At 40.3% G+C, this 19,873-nt stretch overlaps 4 protein-coding genes and 1 long non-coding RNA gene across 12 annotated transcripts; 4 read left to right on the top strand and 1 right to left on the bottom strand.

Annotated features, from left to right (window-relative positions):
* Positions 1-132: 132 nt before the first annotated feature.
* On the top strand, positions 133-1,704 carry LOC119019291 (zinc finger protein 239-like). Its single transcript, XM_037097745.1, has 2 exons — positions 133-174; positions 283-1,704. Exons 1-2 carry the CDS (start codon positions 133-135, stop codon positions 1,033-1,035), a joined length of 795 nt encoding a protein of 264 aa, XP_036953640.1. The 3' UTR covers positions 1,036-1,704.
* On the top strand, positions 1,363-19,070 carry LOC119019121 (zinc finger and SCAN domain-containing protein 2-like). 6 transcript variants are annotated; one of them, XR_005074933.1, is made up of 4 exons: positions 12,378-12,680; positions 13,579-16,480; positions 16,883-17,016; positions 17,855-18,771. XR_005074933.1 is itself a non-coding variant. In XM_037097398.1 (3 exons), the coding sequence occupies exons 1-3, from the start codon at positions 1,698-1,700 to the stop codon at positions 18,628-18,630; spliced, it is 948 nt and encodes a 315-aa protein (XP_036953293.1). In that variant the 5' UTR covers positions 1,363-1,697; the 3' UTR covers positions 18,631-19,070. The 6 variants fall into 6 exon arrangements, 2 of the variants coding, with proteins under 2 accessions (XP_036953293.1, XP_036953292.1); XR_005074932.1 differs by having other exon boundaries at positions 16,883-17,104; XM_037097398.1 differs by lacking the exons at positions 12,378-12,680; positions 13,579-16,480; positions 16,883-17,016 and adding exons at positions 1,363-1,869; positions 2,547-2,832 and having other exon boundaries at positions 18,141-19,070.
* On the bottom strand, positions 1,880-4,519 carry LOC119019123. The gene is made up of 3 exons (XR_005074935.1): positions 4,137-4,519; positions 3,926-4,010; positions 1,880-2,601 (listed from the first exon to the last, which is right to left on the bottom strand). It is a non-coding gene; the product is annotated as an uncharacterized LOC119019123 (long non-coding RNA).
* On the top strand, positions 3,196-7,258 carry LOC119019122 (zinc finger protein 8-like). Of its 3 annotated transcripts, none has more exons than XM_037097400.1 (3): positions 3,196-3,599; positions 4,944-5,156; positions 6,565-7,258. In XM_037097400.1, exons 1-3 carry the CDS (start codon positions 3,335-3,337, stop codon positions 6,618-6,620), a joined length of 534 nt encoding a protein of 177 aa, XP_036953295.1. In that variant the 5' UTR covers positions 3,196-3,334; the 3' UTR covers positions 6,621-7,258. The 3 variants fall into 3 exon arrangements, with proteins under 3 accessions (XP_036953295.1, XP_036953296.1, XP_036953294.1); XM_037097401.1 differs by having other exon boundaries at positions 6,692-7,257; XM_037097399.1 differs by lacking the exon at positions 3,196-3,599 and adding an exon at positions 3,634-4,020 and having other exon boundaries at positions 4,944-7,256.
* LOC119019115 (zinc finger protein 2 homolog) lies at positions 7,658-11,150 on the top strand. Its single transcript, XM_037097390.1, has 3 exons — positions 7,658-7,935; positions 8,323-9,261; positions 9,720-11,150. Exons 1-3 carry the CDS (start codon positions 7,737-7,739, stop codon positions 10,622-10,624), a joined length of 2,043 nt encoding a protein of 680 aa, XP_036953285.1. The 5' UTR covers positions 7,658-7,736; the 3' UTR covers positions 10,625-11,150.
* Positions 19,071-19,873: the final 803 nt, after the last annotated feature.

The raw sequence follows: 19,873 nt of genomic DNA, 5'->3' as shown, positions 1-19,873 counted from the left end.
ATCTTATAGCCTTAAGCTTTAGACTCTGTGCAGACATCCCACTCCTCCAGTTTACTTGCACTTGTTTTCCTTATCATCATAGCAGTATCTTATTCCCGTCATTTTCTGTTCCCCCAGAGCTCCAACAGCAACATGTTAATAGGGAGCAGGAAGTTCTCACTGACCAGCAGCTCTGTAACCGGGAGTGGGACTCCAGTCTGGACCAAGAGGACCCAGAGCCTCCACAGATTAAAGAGGAACAGGAGGAAGTCTGCACCAGTCAGGAGGGAGAGCAGCTTGTAGCGAAGCTGGAGACTGATACCTTTATGTTTGACTTGTGCTTATGAGGACAATGACAACCTGCTCCCATCTAACAATTCTCATGTAGCTGAGGGTCAAGATCAGAAACAAGACAAGCATGGAGACTCAGGATCAAGTAGAAATACAGAATCAGGACCAAAGGAAAGACATTACAAAATCAGAAGTCCAGGTAATAGTGTTTACAAACCTACCAGGACAGGAATTCAGTGTAATATTCAGACAGGTAAGAAGTCTTACAAATGTGACAGTTGTGGGAAAGAGTGTAGGTGTAAGTCACAATTAAACATTCACATGAGATCCCACACAGGTGAGAGGCCGTACATTTGCAAGACCTGCGGGAAAAGATTCACCATCATTTCAGCCTTGAAAAGGCATATGAGAATCCACACGGATGAGAAACCATATTCTTGCAACACATGTGGAAAAGATTTCAGAAATAGTAATAATTTGTCAGATCACATTAGAACCCACACAGGTGAGAAGCCGTATTCTTGCAACATGTGTGGAAAAGATTTCAGAATTTGGGGCGACTTGAAAGTTCACATTAGAACTCACACAGGTGAGAAGCCGTATTCTTGCAACACATGTGGAAAAGATTTCCGAATACGTGGTGACTTGAAAGTCCACATGAGAACCCACACAGGTGAAAAGCCGTACCTTTGCAATACCTGCGGGAAAAGATTCACTGTCATTTCAGCATTGAAAAGGCACATGAGAGTACACACGGATGCTTAATGGAAAATTTGCGCAATAGTCCCAAATAAAAGGAGAAAAAAAGATATTTTCTGTAAGAGTACCTTTGTTGTTGGTGGTGGTGGTGGTTATTACATATCACATATGTAATAAGGCCTGCCTTAATTGTTGACATGAAAACAGTGTTATAATTATTCATCACATCTGCCCAGAAACATTTGTATGACAGCTGAAGTTACAATAGTTTGCTTACCTTCCAGGTGAATACTTAAGAAGGTTTTTCCATCTGTCTCATGATTTGTAAAACGTGAAAACTGAGCTCCACCTCAACTAGCAGCTACAACACAAATCTGTACTCAAATAAAATATACATAAATATCTGACTTTGACAGAGGTAATCCCGCAAAATGTTTGTGCATTTATTAGGGCTGTAAGTCGTAGTTTATAAAAGAGTAGGACGTTTGGTTGTGGATTGAAGCGAGAGAGATGCTCATCTAATGAAATTAATCAGAGAAACTTATTGAATTAAATAAAAGTTGAAAGCGGAACGAAAAGCTCCCTCACGTCCACTGTCGGAAGTTAACAGCGTGACACCTAGCGGAAGTAAACAACACAAGCGCCAGTGGGGCTGACTGCATGACCATTATTGTAGTAATTTTGCAGTAGTGAAGAAGATCATTATTGATTTTCTTAATCCTATAACGATGTCTTCATCTGACGGTTTGAGAGAGTTTGTCAACGAGCGACTGACTGCTGCTGCTGAAGAAATATTCAGAGTTTTTATCAAAACTGTCGTCGAGTACGAGAAAGAGATCGACCGTCAGCGCAGACTGCTGGATATCATTTGGAAACCTGAAATAAAGTTACACCCGATAGGTCTGTATTATTGTAATAACACAGTAATTCTACGTATTGTTTTGCTAAATTTCCTTATGGATGGAATATGTACAAAAGCACACAAAGGCTCAATGGTTCATTCAATGGTCATTTATAATACCCCGGGTGTAGGAAGAAAATCTCCTTTTAACTTTTGATAAACTTATCAAGAAGGCCAGCTCCACCCTGGAGTGCCCTGTTGACTCAGTGTGACACCATCACAGCACTGGGAAGCTTCTTCAGGTGTCGCAGGTCCTTCCCTCCTGCTGTTGTCAGACTCTGTTACCAGCACTGCTTCCAATAGACCGCACTTGTGCACTGTGCAACAGAAACTCGACATACAACTCATTTCTTATTTTAGTTATACACATAATTTATCAGTGACAAATTGCCACAGTGTTTATATTGTATATATTATGTATACACAGGTCTATCTCTGTTCCACACCTTTTTATTGTTTATTTTTTACTCTTATAATTGTTTATTGTTAAAATGAACTGCCCTTTGGCTACTGTGACATGGACATTTCCCTGTTTGCTTGACCAATAAAGGAATTTTGATCGTGATTCGGAAATGGCTCTGTGCAGATATCCCACTCCTCCCACTTACTTGCAGACACACTTTTCCCCCTTATCATCATAGCAGCATCTTATTTCTGTTGTTTTCTCTCCTTCCAGATCTACCACAGCATCATGTTCATAAGGACGAGGAAGTTCTCACTGACCAGCAGCTCTGTAACCAGGAGAGGAACTCCAGTGAGGACCAAGAGGACCCAGAGCCTCCACAGATTAAAGATGAGCAGGAGGAACTCTGCACCAGTCAGGAGGGAGAGCAGCTTGTACTTAAGCTGGAGTCTGATACATTTATGTTAACTCCTGAAATTGACCAGCTGCTCCTTTCTGACAACTCTCATGTAGCTGAGAGCCAAGCAGGCAAGCATGGAGACTCAGGATCAAGTCCTACATATGAGGAAAGTGAAAACTCTGTGTTGATTCCTTCTTATGAAGAAAGTGATCATAGTGAACCTGAACTAGAAAGTGACCTCCAGCTCCTTTCTGACTATTCTTATGTCGCTGAGAGTCAAGATCATAATGACGGCAAGCATGGAAACTCAGGATCAAGTAGAAATACAGAGCCAGAATCAAATGAAAGACGTGACAAAACCAGAAGTCCCAGTGCAAGTGTTGACAAACCTAACCAGTCAGTGGTTGACTGTAATAGTAATAGATGTAAAAAGTCGTTCAAATGTGACAGTTGTGGGAAAGAGTGGAATTGTAAGTCAAAATTAAATGTTCACATGAGATCCCACACGGGTGAGAGGCCCTACATTTGCAAGACCTGTGGAAAAAGATTCGCAGAGATTCATGTATTGGAAAAACATCTGAGAATCCACTCAAGTGACAAGCCATATTCTTGCAACACATGTGGGAAGGGTTTCTCACGTAGTCGTGCCTTGTCAGTCCACATGAGAATCCACACAGGTGAGAAACCATTTTCTTGCATTGTGTGTGGAAGAGATTTCCGAATTGTCACTGACTTGAAAGTCCACATGAGAACCCACACTGTAAAGCCGTATTCTTGCATAACATGTGGGAAAGGTTTTCCACGTCTTAATGCCTTGTCAGCCCACCTGAGAGTCTACACATGTGAGAGGCCTTACAGTTGCAAGACCTGCGGGAAAGGATTCCTGGACACTTCAAAATTAACAAAGCATATGAGCATCCACGCAGGTGAGAAACTGTATTCATTTAAAACATGTGGGAAAGATTTTAAATGTAGTGGTGCCTTGTCAGTCCACAGGAGAACTCACACAGGTTAATAGCAGCTGCTAAACATGAGAGGGTCTTACAGACTTAATGGCGCTTTGATAGTCAACATGAGAAGAACATGTTTTTGTAATGAAGTAGCAGCTTGACAATAATGCAACCAAGCTTTGATGATTTGATCAGTGAATAGTAGCATTTCTTCTCAAAATTCTTTGTTGCTTAGTGAGTTTACAATTCCTACAAATGTTTGACCTGTTCAATGAATGTTATTTACAATTGTTAATCAGTACCTGAGTTAATATGAGTGGATCGTGAACACTGATGTTGAAGTTGAGAAACCTTCTCTACTGGTGGATGTTCATTTATGATGTCATCCTGCCAACAAGTGGGATTTTTTTTGAAAATATTCTTATCAATGTTTTGTTTAGTTCAGCTCCTTAAAGTTGGTGTTTTGGGCTTTAGGGGTGACACAGAAACTAAATTTGATTTGAGTAGACTTACTTCACGCATTTTGCAAGCAACATGGCTGTGAAATGAATGTACAACATAAGATATTACATTTCTTTGTGAAATACATGGTAATTAGTCTTTCGAATGGAGACACCTTTAAGCGCCTTTAACTCACAGGTTAAGAAATTAGCGACTGGGAAAATGTCTTCCAACACAGCAGTTCCTACACTTGTGTGCAAGAAATAGAAAAGATATCTTTAAAAGCTTAAAATAGCACTGGGATAATTAGTTAAAGATCTGACAATTATATGCGGAACCTCAAGAGCCACTCCTTAAATTCTACTGTTGGAATATAACAGTGTAACATCCAGCGGAAGTAAACAGAGGGCGTCAGTTGCTTTAGATAACCTCTTTGCATAATCTGGCATTATACTGTAAGTAATTAATCAACAGTATCTTCAGTCAAGTAGTTGACAGAGTTTGTCATCGAGCGACTCACTGCTGCTGCTGAAGAAATATTCAGGGTTTTTAAAAGAAGCCATCGTCGAGTACCAGGAAGAGATCGATCAACAGCACAGACTGCTGGATATCATTTGGAAACTGATATAAAGTTACAAAAGATTACAAAACAGAGTGCAGAGTCTGAATTGAAGAGTCTCGCATCCTGAGGAGAGAAGTTGCTCTGTTGTCCTGTGGAATACCAGCAGATTCTTCTGGATCTTTTGCATGTGAATGGTCTGTGGCGGGGATCGGTGTTTGTGCAGACATCCAACTCTACCAATAACTTACTTGCATGTCTGCACTTTTTTCTTTATCATCATACCAGTGTCTTATTTCCTTTCTTTTCTGTCCCTCCAGAGCTCCAACATCAACATATTTATAAGGAGGAGGAAGTTCTGGCTGATCAGCAGCTCTGTGACCAGGAGAGGAACTCCAGTGAGGACCAAGAGGACCCAGAGCCTCCACAGATTAAAGAGGAACAGAAGGATCTCTGCACCAGTCAGGAGAGAGAGCAGCTTGTAGTGAAGCAGGAGTCCGATAACTTTATGTTGATTCTTCCTTATGAAGAAAGTGAGCACAGTGAACCTGAACCAAAAAGTGACCACCTGCTCCTTTCTGACAATTCTCATGTAGCTGAGAGTCAAGATCAGAATGAAGGGAAGCATGGAGACTCAGGATCAAGTAGAAATACAGAGCCTGAGCCAAATGAAGGGCACCACAAAACCAGAAGTCCCAGTACAAGTGTTGACAAGCTTAACCAGTCAGAGGTTGACTGTAATAGTAATAGAATAAATAAAAGTTGTTCAAATGTGACATTTGTGGGAAAGAACTTAAGTCTTAAGTCAAAATTTAACATTCGCATGAGAACACACACAGGTGAGAAGCTGTACAGTTGCAAGACCTGTGGAAAAAGATTCACTATCGATTCTGTATTGAAAATCCACATGAGAACCCACACTGGTGAGAAACCACATTCTTGCAACACATGTGGAAAACATTTCAGAAATTGTGGTAATTTGTCAGATCACATGAGAACCCACACTGGTGAGAAGCCGTATTCTTGCAACACTTGTGGGAAGGGTTATTCACATAGTTGTGCATTGAGAGTCCACATGAGAACCCACACTGGTTTAAAGTCATATTCTAGCAAAACATGTGGGAAAGGGTTTTTACGTGGCAAAAAGTTGTCAGCCCACCTGAGAGTCCACACAGAGTAGAAACCTTACATTTGCCAGATCTGCGGGAAAGGATACGCTGACTCTTCAAGACTGAAAAGGCATTTGAGCATCCACTAGCTGCTACAAAACAAATGTGTTCTCATTATGACTTCAGTAAATGAAAACAAGTATATTTAAATACCAGGATTTGTCAGAGGTCATCTTGCAAAATGATTCTTTTTAGATACATATTGCTCGTATTACTTCTGTTCATTAGCTTGATGATTTTTTAAAAGCACTGTGCTTAATGTACTTGAGAAATCTGAATATTTTGACCACTGCTACTGGACTGGTGCCAGCAGAACCACCTCCAGCTCAACGCCAGGAAGACCAAAGAGCTGGTGGTGGATTTCCACAGGCACAAACAACCCTGCACTAGGGCTGCACGATACTGGAAAAAAGAAATTATAGTGCTATTTTTCTTTTTACCCTATGATATATATTTGGGTATGAAAAAATACAGGAATTTTCAGCAGATGACCTGAATAGCACTTTATGTTGTGTTGCACCGCTGCTGTCTTGTGGACAATTAACCTGCACTGATCTTACCAAGTTTTGTCGTACTGAGCTGTGTGGTATCGACATAAATGGTCAAACAAATTAGTCGTGTTACGGCAATGTCGACACAGAACACGTGTTTGGTCAATATCATGTAACCAAAATAATTCCAGTTAACTGACGTTGCTTTTCTTTTTGACACCAAGTCTTCATTTTCTGCTATTTTCTCTTTTTTTTCTCTCATTTTTCCATGTTGTTACCAGCGACTCACTCCATGTGCAGGGGCGTGGTCTGCTTCCGCACACTGAATAAGAACTAATGTGATTGCATGCACAGCGTGTGTCAGGTACCCTTGAAATTAGATGAGTTAATTTGCCTCCTACATTGCAGGCTCTGCGATGACGCTCAAACGATATATTGTGCAGCCCTACCCTGCACACAGGTGAACGTCATTGAGATGCTGACATCTTACAACTACCTGAGAGTTCACCTGAACAATAAACTGATCTGGACTGATCACACTGCAGCAACCTATAAGAAAGGTCAGAGCGGACTCCATTTACTGAGGAAGCTCAGGTCATTTGGAGTGAAGGGGGCACTCTTGACAATTATCTGTGACTCTGTGGTAGCATCAGCCTTTTTTATGGAGTAGTCTACTGGAGCAGCAGCATTTCGGCAGCAGGCAGGAAGATGCCTTCCCGGGATGCCCCCTCTTGACCCAGTGCAGGTGGTGGGAGAGAGCAGGATGATGGATAAGCTGTCATGGTTACTGGTGATAGAGTCCCACCCCCTGCAGGGTCACCATCACTGCTCTGGGCAGCCCCCAAGTGTGTGAAGGGAGGGTGATGCAGGTCCTTCCCTCCTGCCGCTGTCAGACTCTACAACCGGCACTGCCCCCAGTAGACCTCATTTGTGCACTGTGCAATAAAAACTCTTCATGCAACCCATTATAATTACACTGTTTATATTGTACATATCATATATATACAAGTCTGCTTCAATTACTTAACTTTTTATTATAATATTTATTAATTAATTATTATTATTGTTTGTTGTTAAATTGAACTGTGAGACGTGAGACAGAAATTTCCCCATTTGTGGGACTAATAAAATAATTCTAATTCTGATATTATTTTAATGCAAGATCAGTCTCTTAAGAGTAACAGAATACAATGGTGTTGGTCGTAGTTTATAAAAGATTACGAAGTTTAGTGGTGGAATGACGCGAGACAGATGTTTATCTAATTACATTAACCAGAGAAGCTTTAAATAAAATGTCACTAGTTGGGAGCGGAACGAAAAGCTGCCGCGCGTCCACTGTCGGAACTTAACAGCGTGACACCCAGCGGAAGTAAACAACACAACCGCTAGCCGATTTAGCTGCAGACAGATATTGAAGTAACTGGAAGACGACATTGTTGTAGTGACAACGATTATGGTTGGTTTGATTAATCCCATAACGATGTCTTCATCTGAGGGTTTGAGAGAGTTTGTCAACGAGCGACTAACTGCTGCTGCTGAAGAAATATTCAGAGTTTTTAACAAAACTGTCGTCGAGTACGAGAAAGAGATCGACCGTCAGCGCAGACTGCTGGATATCATTTGGAAACCTGAAATAAAGTTACACCCGATAGGTCTGTATTATTGTAATAAAACAGTAATTCTACATAAAAAAAACACATAAATGTCCTTAAGGACGGCATTTGTACAATGGTACATAAAGGCTCAATGGTTAATTAACTTGTCATTTTACAACACACGGGGTTTTGGACGAAATTTAGCTTAGGACCCTTTATTATGCATTAAAGATAACAATAAAAAAAAAAAGTTTACATAGTGGAGTGTGGAGGAGTCTCACAGCTTTGGGAAAGAGCTGCTGTGTAGTTTGGTGGTACGTCAGTGAACACTGCTGTATCTTCTGTCAGATGTCTCTGTGCAGACCTCCCACTCCACTTGTGGACACACATGTTTTCCCTTATCATCATAGCAGCATCTTAATTGTGTTGTTTCTCTCTTTCCAGATCTACCACAGCATCATGTTTATACAGAGGAGCAGGACATTCTCTCTGACCAGCAGCTCTGTAATCAGGAGAGGAACTCCAGTCTGGACCAAGAGGACCCAGAGCCTCCACAGATTAAAGAGGAACAGGAGGAACTCTGCACCAGTCAGGAAGGAGAGCAGCTTGTCCTGAAGCTGGAGATGGATAACTTTATGTTGACTCCTGCTTTTGAGGACAGTGACCACAGTGAACCTGAACCAGAAAGTGACCGCCAGCTCCTCTCTGACAATTCTCATGAGGCTGAGAGTCAAAATCAGAATGAAGAGAAGCATGGAGACTCAGGATCAAGTAGAAATACAGAGCCTGAACCAAATGAAGGGCACCACAAAACCAGAAGTCCCAGTACGAGTGTTGACAAACCTAACCAGTCAGAGGTTGACTGTAATAGTAATAGAGGTAAACAGTCCTTCAAATGTGACAGTTGTGGGAAAGACCTTAAATGTAAGTCAAAATTAAATGTTCACATGAGAACCCACACAGGTGAGAAGCCGTACAGTTGCAAGACCTGTGGAAAAAGATTCACTGTCATTTCTGTATTGAAAAGGCATCTGAGAATCCACACAGGTGAGAAGCCATATTCTTGCAACACGTGTGGAAGACATTTCCGAATTATCAGTGACTTGAAAGTCCACATGAGAATCCACACTGGTGTAAAGCCGTATTCTTGCAAAACATGTGGGAAAGGGTTTTCACGTAGCAATGCCTTGACAGCCCACCTGAGAGTCCACACAGGTGAGAAGCCTTACATTTGCAAGACCTGCGGGAAAAGATACAGTGACATTTCAGGATTGAAAAGGCATTTGAGAATCCACACAGGTGAGAAGCCATATTCTTGCAACACATGTGGAAAAGATTTCCGAGATGGCCGTGACTTGAAAGTCCACATGAGAGTCCACACAGGTGAGAAACTGTTTTCATTTTCATTTATCAAAAAGATTTTAAATGTAGTGGTGCCTTGTCAGTCCACAGGAGAACCCACACAGGTTAATAGCAGCTGCTAAACATGAGAGGGTCTTACAGACTTAATGGTGCCTTGATAGTCAACAAGAGAAGAACATGTGTTGGTAATGAATTAGCACCTTGTCAATAATCAAACCAAGCTTTGGTGATATCATCAGTGACCAGTAGTATTCCTTCTCAAAAATATTTAAAAGTGTTTGTTGTACAGTGAGTTTACAATTCCTACAAATGTTTGACCTGGGTATTTAAAAAGCAGCGTGAACAGTCTGTGGAAGGGTCGTTCAGGATGCTTTAGGCTCTGTGCAGACATCCGACGAAACCAATTTACTTGCGTGGCGGTACTTTTTTTCTTTATCATCATTCCAGTGTCTTATTTCCTTTGTTTTCTGTCCCTGCAGAGCTCCAACAGCAACATGTTCATAGGGAGCAGGAAGTTCTGGCTGACCAGCAGCTCTGTAATCAGGAGAGGACCTCCAGTCTGGACCAAGATGACCCAGAGCCTCCACAGATTAAAGAGGAACAGGGGGGATTCTGCACCAGGCAGGAGGGAGAGCAGCTTGTACTGAAGCAGGAGACTGACACTTTTATGTTGACTCCTGCTTATGAGGAAAGTGACCACCAGTTCTTCTCTGACAACTCTCATGTCGCTGAGAGTCAAGATCAGCGTGAAGGCAAGCATGGAGACTGGAGATCAACTCGAGAGACAGAAACCAGAAGTCCCAGTAATTATGTTTACAAACCTAACGGGTCAGAAATGTACTGTAATGCTCAGATAGGTATAAAGCCTTTCAAATGTGACAGTTGCGAGAAAGGTTTCACTGTCCTTTCGGCATTGATAAGGCACATGAGAACACACACATGTGAGAAGCCGTATTCTTGCAGCTCATGTGGAAAAGAGTTCCGAATCATCAGTGACTTGAAAATTCACATGAGGGTCCACACAGGTGAGAAGCCGTACCGTTGCAAAACATGTGGGAAGGGTTTCTCCCGCAGTAGTGCCTTGACAGTCCACGTAAGAACCCACACAGGTGAGAAGCCGTTTTCTTGCAACACTTGTGGAAAAGATTTCCGGAGTGGCGGTGACTTGAAAGTTCACATGAGAACCCACACAGGCGAGAAGCCATACCATTGCAAGATCTGCAGAAAAAGATTCAGTCATATTTCAGCGATGATAAGGCATAGGAGAATCCACACAGGTGAGAAGCCGTATTCTTGCCCCATGTGTGGAAAGGATTTCAGATTTGGCAGTAACTTGAAAGATCACATGAGAATCCACACAGATGAAGAGCAGTTTACCTGCTAAACGTGTGAGGGCTGCCAGGCTTAATGTTCTTCATAGTATCTTGAAAGACAATTTTAGAAGAGCACACACTTTTGATAGATACCTTAAACGAACATCCATGTTACATCCACGTTACTCCTAAGAAGTCATGTTGAGAAGAGGACATAATATGTTTTAAAGTCTTACATTTTCAACAGTGCAATAGTTTTGACATTTGTTTATTTAATTTCTTTCATACACTACCTCAGTTATGTGAGCGGACTATAAACTCTGAAGTTGAAGCGGAGAGTTTTGAGACTAGAGTCATCTCTTTTTTTCAGCAAAATGTTATTCTATAATTGTATGTATATTGTTACTGGTTCATCTTGATGTACTTTTCTGGGTGGTATTGAATTAACTGTCAAACGCAAATTGTAGATAGTGTGCTGCATGTTGTTCTGCTGTTCTTTTTCACCTAATGTTATTATGTATAGCCCTAATGTAATAATCTGAGATCCACACTTAAGTCTAAATTACTAAAGCTAAAAAATAATGTTGATGTAAATTATGTATCTGTGCCCTGAGGAGTCTCATTTTATATAATGTGCACAGGATTTTATACATTTCAGACAAATGTGTTACATATATTGAATGTGAAAAAGACATTGTAGTGATTTCAAGTAGCCTATTGTTAGTAAACAATTAAATCTGCTTAAAAATTAAATGTTGATTAAGACGTTCACTCTAGTGTGGTTTACCATTTCATCAGTAGGATTGATGGTCACTTTGTAAGTTTCCCTTGATTCATCTCTCATTATTTCTAAGGGCAATTTCTTTATTGAAATTTCTTATTTCAGCGCAAGTCTCCCCTTCCTACAAGAATCATCTCTAAGTCACATCAGTTTTACTTGCATATCATCAAATCATTAACTCTGCTCACTTTTCTTACAGTGCAGGTAAAGACCATACTCTTTATGATATTAATGTTGATTGAGCAACCCTGCCTGCCTTCGCTGGAGTTATGGGCTCATGACTGACACTTGGTACTGGCTCTTATTCACTGTCACTAGTTACACTGGTCTAGTGGCTGCTGCTGTTGAGGGGCTACAAGACTATTTGAATGATTGATAGATTTAAATCTTTATTTCACATGTACATTTTTTTATGTGTCTCACACTTTTTGCCACACAATTGATTGACTCGATTCATAAAATTGAAGTTACTTGCACTCTCAAACCACAGGCTTGTTTTAATTATAGAGTTGCAGAATCTAGCACATTTGGCTGCATCAACTTGCTCTTTCTTTCATGTTTTACTCCCATTTTTACCCACGTTTTGGCACCATGTTCCCCACACATGAATCACTCATCCAAACACTGTTGCAGATCAAGTAGGCCTTCATCTTCTCATGGCAGCACATCACAGTAGCAGTGGTCCCCCAGTCTCAATCCCATCAAGCACCTGTGGATGTGCCAGACCAAGTCCAATCCACAGATTAGCCTTTAGACATTTTAATGCAGAATTCCTACATATCATATCTTTGAATAGTTAATTAGGAGACTGTACTTTCCATGCTGACTCTCCCAGCAAATTCATTAGAATTTAACTATGTTTCCCATGTTCTAGTGCTGAAATTAATGCCGTTTTTAATCATTACATGACTGACAATCCCCGGTTTATTAAAGTGCGAATATATGAATATATTCCAGGAGCGTGTTTAAGCAAAAAAAAAACATAGCCCGTTAAATTAACAACTGAAGGCGGAACAAAGAAATGAATCCGCCGGAACATGATAGTGTAACAACCACCGGAAGTAAACAGAAGAAAGGCCCCAGTCGGTGTCGCTGCATGAATACTCCAACTTAACATTAACAGATTTGTCACATCAGTTAAACCTCGACTCACATTAATTGTATGTACAAAACAATGTCTTCAGCTGAGGGTTTGAGAGAGTTTGTCAACGAGCGACTAACTGCCGCTGCTGAAGAAATATTCGGAGCTTTTAAAAAAACTATCTTCGAGTACGAGGAAGAGATCGACCGTCAGCGCAGACTGCTGGATGCCGTTTTGAAACGTGAAATAAAGTTACACAGAATAGGTGTGTAAAATGTTATTACTTCAAAAAACAAAATCTGGGGCAGTCGATGTGTTTTGGGGGTTTTTTTCCTCGCATAGCTGCATTTTCATCTTCATGAGCAGCTTCCACTTGAGGGAGGGATGCTCCAACAAAATTACACTTGTACAAGGAAAGAATTAATTTGATGTATTGCATTTAATGCCGTATTTACAAGATGGGTCAAGTGATTTAGAATTTATCATGTCAGTTTTGCAAAGTTTTTTTAATCCTCTCCTTAATCAACAAAATTCCCCAAATCCAACAATTTGCCAAGGGAGTTTGGTATGGGTAAAATGAGCATGAACTGATTTACTGTTTGATACAAAAGCTCAGAAAGGAAAAAACACAGTCTTTATTTTTCATGACTAATCTACAAGAGAAGTTGGTCTATTATTGAATCATTTCTTCAGAGTTAAGGGTTCTTGGATACATGCGAGTTTGTTGCTTCTTTGGAAAATATCCTGATAAAATGCACTCCCCTACTAAAAACCTACTGACAGCTTGTTCACAAACATTTGCTGCTAACATTGGCTGGTGAAAAGAACCAAAATAATGTCATTTGCATTACATGGAACCACATGGAATTCACACAGCTTGAAATCTATTATGCCTGTTGTTGTGGCGACTCCTCGGTGTCTTGTTATCTTTCCTTGTGGCCCGGGACACATTCAGGTGCACAGTGCTAAAAGAATGTGGTTAAATGTGACACAGACCACCTCTGAATTTGGGTGTTAAATGTTAGATCTCAGTTGCATGCCAAAAGAGTCTTGGGGAGATTCAAACCTATGCTTAGAGCTGCCCACTTGTGATTCGTTCAGGACAGATGCTTATACCGGGACCGAAGAGGGTCTGTAAATTATTTTGCTCTCTGTCCCTGCAGAGGTCCTGCAGCAGAATGTCTGTACAGAGGAGGAGGTTCTCACTGACCAGCAGTTTGGAAACCATGAGAGCAGCTCCAGTGTGGACCAAGAGGATCCAGAGCCTCCAAAGATTAAAGAGGAACAGGAGGAAGTCTGCACCAATCTGGAGGGAGAGCAGCTTGTAGTGAAGCTGGAGACAGATACTTTCATGTTGATTCCTCCTTATGAAGAAAGTGACCACCAGCTCCTCTCTGAGAACTCTCATGTAGCTGAGAGTCAAGACGGAAAAGAAGTTGAGCATGAAGACTCAAGATTAACTAGAGATACGGAGTCAGAACAAATGGAAATATTTCCAAATAGTGGAAGTAACAGTAATGACGTGTACAACCCTAACTGGGCAGACATTCGTAATTCTCACATTGTTAAAAAGTCTTTCATATGTGACACGTGTGGAAAGGCCTTTAACTGTAAGTCCAAACTGAGTGTACACATGAGAACCCACACAGGTGAGAAGCCATATTCTTGCGACACCTGCGGGAGAAGATTCAGTCGGACATCAGACTTAAACATACATATAAGGACCCACACAGGCGAGAAGCCGTATACTTGCAAAATATGCGGCAAAGGTTTCAAACAAAGCAGCGCCTTGTGGGTCCACGTTAGAACACACACAGGTGAGAAACCGTACCTTTGTAAAATATGTGGGAAAGATTTCTCACGCAATGATTGCTTGACAATCCATATGAGAAGAGCCCACACCGGTGAGAAACCGTATATCTGCAACTTCTGTGGGAAAGGGTTTGTTATTAGGTCTGACTTGTCAAGCCATATTAGGTTGCATACAGGCAAGTGGCCATGAATCTTTCAAAACACATTGTAGATGATTCAGTTCTAGTGGTTCCTGGGCAAAATTCGCTGAGGAACTTTAAAAAAAGCAAAGCTACATAATCACATAATTAAAAGAACACTTGAAAATCAACAAAAAGTTAAGCAGAGGTCTTAAACCGTTGAACTATTTTAATACACTAAAGTTAAACAAGTGGACTGTGAACTCTCTGAAGCTGAGATGCTGCGTCACACATGTTGTCACCCTGCATACAAGTCTTTTTTTCTTTTCTGCAGCATGTTAGTTTATTTAGTACTTTTATGCATTTTCTTATTGGTTCAACTTGACATACTTAAGAGTTGGAGGACAAACACAAACTGTAAATGGTGTGCAGCATGGTGTTCTTATGTTTATTTTTTTTTATTTCATGTGTTTATTCTAACAAAAAAAGCTGTGTAAGGTGATAATGTAACAATACCAGAGTCACAAGGAAGTCTAAAGCTATCTATCTTCTATCTGCTTTAAACTTCAATTAAAAAATAAACAAATCTGAGCTTGATGTCTTTAAGCGTTAAGGAGGTTGATTTTAAGTCATCTACATGTAAGTAACTACATACAAGGCAAATGTTACCTTCTTTCAGCCTCCCAACCTGAGAAGTCCAGGTGCCTCTTAGGTGTGTGCAGTGTGGAAAACCAAAAGTGTCATCGTCATAATTTCAAGTAACCTACTGTTAAAACAATGTGATCTGCTTTGAAATCTCAATGATTATGAAGTCTATAGTTGATAAACATTTGAGTCATTAGACTTTGTATCGTTTTTCTTGTGAGATTACAATTATAGCTCAAAATATCTCTATTAACATGGCGATAATTAAGGTTGTTATAAAGACTGCTGTTACCACTCAACCAACAATATGACCTCAGATTCAGAAGGATAACACAGTGAAACCTCTTGCTGATCAGGAAGAAGTGGTCTACAAACACACATGAATTCAAGGGAAATTATTGAATGTTATTTAAGTAAAGTGCCAGAGTTCACACTTCTTTGTGAACTCTGGGCCATGACAGAAGAGGTGGAATTGGTTCCAGTTCCAATTGGACAGTTTATCCGATATCAGATATTCTGCAATAAACCTTCTTGACTTTTGCAGTTTGTCCTGGAGATGATGTCCTGGTGTGTATACATTTTTTATATATATATATTTTTTTATATTATTTGATCACTGAACATTAGTATTTCTTCTCCAAAATCTTTTGAAAGTATTTGTTGCCCAGTGACTATACAATTCCTACAAATCTTACTTACAATTTTTAATCATTACTTGAGTCATTTGAGTGGATTTTGAACACTGATGTTGAAGTTGAGAAAACCTTTGTGTTGTGCACAACAGGGTTCTTTCGTAGAATTATGTAATTAACACTTTAAATATAACACATTTTCTGCTGCCGCTAAAGTGAAAGAACTGGTTTGAAATGCCGGTGCCTTAATTTGCCTAATTCATTTTCGAAGTGATGTGACTGTGAAATAAACGTCCAACAAAATAAGTGAAATTTCTTTGTGAAATAGTTGTCAATAAGTTTAAAGAAAATGAAGACACCAGGTTAAATATTTGGCGAGTTGAATACAGTATACATTTTCCACTTCCAAATTAAAATATCAACAATTGTGTAAGAAAAAATATATACGGCTATAATGATACAAGGATAACTAGTTGCAGATGCAAAGGATAAGAATAAACAAACGAGGGCTGTGACGATGCCAAGAAACATTTAGCGGAACCACAAGAATACATTCCACCGTCGGAACTAACAGTGTAACACCAAGCGGAAGTGAACCGTGGGCGCTAGGCGCTTCACCTGTACAAATAAACTGAGTGAACTCCAAGAAGTTGTCTGTCATTATACTGAAGGTAATTAAATGAACATGTCTTCAGCTGAGTGTTTGAGACAGTTTGTCAGCGAGCGACTAACTTCTGCTGCAGAAGAAATATTCAGAGTTTTTATTCAAACTGTCGTCGAGTACGAAGAAGAGATCGACCGTCAGCGCAGACTGCTGGATGCCGTTTTGAAACCTGAAGTCAAGTTACAAAGGATAAGTATGTGCAACTCAGTATTTTATTAACAGCTCAGAGAGGAACTCGAATTATCTCACATTTTTTTAAGTAGGTTCTCACATTCAAGCAATTTGCTTTGGTGTGTTGGTGAGTTACAAATAGTAAGTGCTAGAAAGCATGAATGAAGACACAAGCCTTACTCCAAGTCAAGAGACATTAATAATACTTTTAGGGGAAAAGATATAACCTTTATAGCAATAAATGTTTAATTCATGACAACAAAAAGATGTGCAATATGCCCATTATCTAATGAGAGCTGTTCAGCTTTTTTGTTTTGTGAGAATGAGACAAAATACAGACATGGCAGTGTGCAAAAGTTTAGTTTAAAAGGTTAGTCGGCTAAATGTCCTAAATGTTAATACTATTTGTACTGTGCACATTCAGCTGGAAGAGCTTGTCCTGTAGCAGAGCCAGGATGATGGTGTCTAGGCTGAGCGCCTACAGGTTCCTGGCAAAGGTTCTTCAGGAGTCCAGGGGCCAAATGTATAAACCATACGGACACACGATAACTGATAAATGTGTGTACTGGTACACATCTTTAACACCATGCATGCAGTGTCTCCAGTCTGATTAGTGTGATGATGAAGTTGGCAAAGGGAAAAAAAGGTAATATATATCATTTATGTTGTCATCCTGCCAACCATTGGGATTTTTTTTATTTTATTAGTTTGGTTCAGCTCCTTAAAGTTGGTGTTTTGGGCTTTAGGGGTGACACACAAATTGAATTTGATTTTAGTAGAGATAAGATATTACATTTCTTTGTGAAGAAGTTATTAATTAGTCTTCCGAATGGAGAAGCCTTTAAACATTCGGCTAAACATACAGTATACATATTCCACTTACAGGTTAAAATATTCGCAACTGGGAAAATGTCTTCCGACACAGCAGTTCCTACGCTTGTGTTCAAGAAATGGAATAAAAATATCTTTCTAAGCCTAACATGAGACTGGGATAACAAGTTAAAGATCTGACAATTCTAAGCGGAACCACAAGAGCCACTCCATAAATTGTACTGTTGGAACGTAACGGTGTAACATCCAGCAGAAGTAAACAGAGGGTGTCAGTTGCTTTAGTTTAGGTCCCTTTATGCAACATCAGAAAAAAAAAAGATTACAAAACAGAGTGCAGAGTCTGAACTGAAGAGTCTTGCAGTGTGAGGAGAGAAGCTGCTCTGTAGTCCTGTGGAATAGCAGCAGATTCTTCTGTATCTTTTGCCAGATGGCAGCATGGTGAACAGTCTGTGGAGGGGATGGGTGTCTGTGCAGACATCCAGCTCTACTAATTTACTTGCGTGTCTGTACTTTGTTCTTTATCATCATACCAGTGTGTTATTTCCTTTCTTTTCTGTCCCTCCAGAGCTCCAACAGCAACATGTTCATAGGGAGCAGGAAGTTCTCACTGACCAGCAGCTCTGTATCCAGGAAAGAAACTCCAGTGTAGACCAAGAGGACCCAGAGCCTCCACAGATTAAAGAGGAACAGGAGGAAGTCTGCAATAGTCAGGATGGAGAGCAGCTTGTAGTGAAGCTTGAGACTGATACCTTTATGTTAACTCCTGAAATTGACCAGCTGCTCCTTTCTGACAACTCTCATGTAGCTGAGAGCCAAGCAGGCAAGCATGGAGACTCAGGATCAAGTCCTACATATGAGGAAAGTGACCACCAGCTCTTACGTAACAACACTCATGTCACTGCGAGTCAAGATCAGAATGAAGGCAAGCACAGAGACTTTGGATCAACTAAGAATGCAGAGACAAACCCAAATGAAAGCCATTGCAGCATTAAAAGTCACATTAATAGTGTAAGCAACACTAACTTGTCTAAGATTGATTTGAGATTGAATGCTTACACGGGCAAATCGTCTTTCAAATGTCACACATGTGGAAAAGTATTTAGGTTTAATTCCAATTTGATTGTTCACCAGAGAATCCACACAGGTGAGAGGCCGTTTGTTTGCGAAATATGTGGGAACGATTTTGCGCGTAATGATTCCCTGCAAATCCACATGAGAAGAGCCCACACTGGTGAGAGACCATACATTTGTAACATCTGTGGGAAAAGGTACTTTGATGGTTCTCATTTGGCAAAGCATAGAAGATCTCATACAGACAGTTCAGCGTCATCATGGCAATGATGGTGTGCAGAATAGTCACATCACCAGACATGTTTTGGGGTTTTTTGGTGCTTTATACAAAAATAAAATCCATGAATAATTGTCAAAAGAGATCTGTGGTAGAGAATGCTATACTTGGATTTAAGGATTTTTGTTCCTAGTTAGTGGCATGCAAAAGGAGAGGTGAGAGGAATGGGCAGGCGAGACCGGAAAAGACACATGATCTCAGTGAGGACCTGTTATGGAGATGGGAATAAAAGAGTACTGGCACCTTGTGAGAGGTGTGAGGAAAGTTACGGTATGCCAAAGATTCAAATATAGAAGGGCCAGCACTTCAGTCACAGGATGTGTGTTTCTCCCAGTCAGAGTTTTCTCCAGTAGTTGCCCATAAATATACCTCGACCACACAACATGATTAATGTAGTTTGTGCCATTCAGTGCAGCTAGGCATGCACAGATTTGTCCATTGGGGAGACAAATCTATGTTGTATAAACCACAAAGGTGAGAAGCCGTACCTTTGCAAGTCCTGTGGGTAAGGATTCAATCACATGTCGGCATTCCAAAGGCACATGAAAACACATGCAACCAGAAGCCACGTTCTTGTGAATCATGTGGAAAAGATTTCCCACATAGTGGTGCCTTGAGAATCCACAAAGATGAGAAGCTGCAGGAGAACGTTCAGTGTCGTTTCACACGGTGAGAAGCCACATTGTTGAAAAACATCTGGAAAAGATTTCCGACATGGCTGGTATTTGAAAGTCCATATGAGAATCCACACATTTAAAAGCTTGAGAGGGTTTTTCAGACTTAATGGTGTCTTGATGTTCAGCATGACAAGAGCCCACACTATTGAAAATTTGAGTACAACAACTGTGGGAGAAGATCTTAGAGGCCTCGTATTAGCAAATTTTGTGGAAGATGATGCAGTTTGTGGGCATAGTTTTTATTTAAATGACATACTTGTCAGCTGACGATCAATAGAAATCAAAGAAACATCAAGCTGAAACTCCTTGTTCAGCTACTGCATGACATCGCCTTTTACTGTAGCTACATGCCTGTAAGTGAATATATCCACTGAGAGGAGACCACAATATTTTAGTGTAATGGAGTATCAAATAGTGCATTTGTTGTCGATGAAGGCCTCAAGCTTTGTTTAACTAAGCTCCATTTTTTTCCATTCATATTACTGTACAGAACTGATGACTGCTGTTATTTATTTCCAATATTATTTCTTTGAAATAATCTCCAATTTTTGTTGCGCAG

Source organism: Acanthopagrus latus, chromosome 5 (assembly GCF_904848185.1).
Source record: "Acanthopagrus latus isolate v.2019 chromosome 5, fAcaLat1.1, whole genome shotgun sequence".
NCBI lineage: Eukaryota > Metazoa > Chordata > Actinopteri > Spariformes > Sparidae > Acanthopagrus > Acanthopagrus latus.
Note: the sequence above shows the minus strand (reverse complement) of the source record. Positions and strands in the feature narration are given on the sequence as shown.

What these genes read in the sequence shown, in the direction of transcription:
- LOC119019291 (XM_037097745.1), top strand. Translation starts at nt 133, where the DNA reads ATGTTAATAGGGAGCAGGAAGTTCTCACTGACCAGCAGCTCT. An exon ending in TCTCACTGACCAGCAGCTCT is followed by an intron (nt 175 to 282) that starts GTAACCGGGAGT and finishes AGCAGCTTGTAG; the next exon opens with CGAAGCTGGAGACTGATACC.
- LOC119019122 (XM_037097399.1), top strand. Translation starts at nt 3,957, where the DNA reads ATGTTGAAGTTGAGAAACCTTCTCTACTGGTGGATGTTCATTTATGAT. An exon ending in TGATGTCATCCTGCCAACAA is followed by an intron (nt 4,021 to 4,943) that starts GTGGGATTTTTT and finishes CTGTCCCTCCAG; the next exon opens with AGCTCCAACATCAACATATT.
- LOC119019115 (XM_037097390.1), top strand. Translation starts at nt 7,737, where the DNA reads ATGGTTGGTTTGATTAATCCCATAACGATGTCTTCATCTGAGGGTTTG. An exon ending in AATAAAGTTACACCCGATAG is followed by an intron (nt 7,936 to 8,322) that starts GTCTGTATTATT and finishes CTCTCTTTCCAG; the next exon opens with ATCTACCACAGCATCATGTT. An exon ending in CCACATGAGAGTCCACACAG is followed by an intron (nt 9,262 to 9,719) that starts GTGAGAAACTGT and finishes CTGTCCCTGCAG; the next exon opens with AGCTCCAACAGCAACATGTT.
- LOC119019121 (XM_037097397.1), top strand. Translation starts at nt 16,303, where the DNA reads ATGAACATGTCTTCAGCTGAGTGTTTGAGACAGTTTGTCAGCGAGCGA. An exon ending in AGTCAAGTTACAAAGGATAA is followed by an intron (nt 16,481 to 17,854) that starts GTATGTGCAACT and finishes CTGTCCCTCCAG; the next exon opens with AGCTCCAACAGCAACATGTT.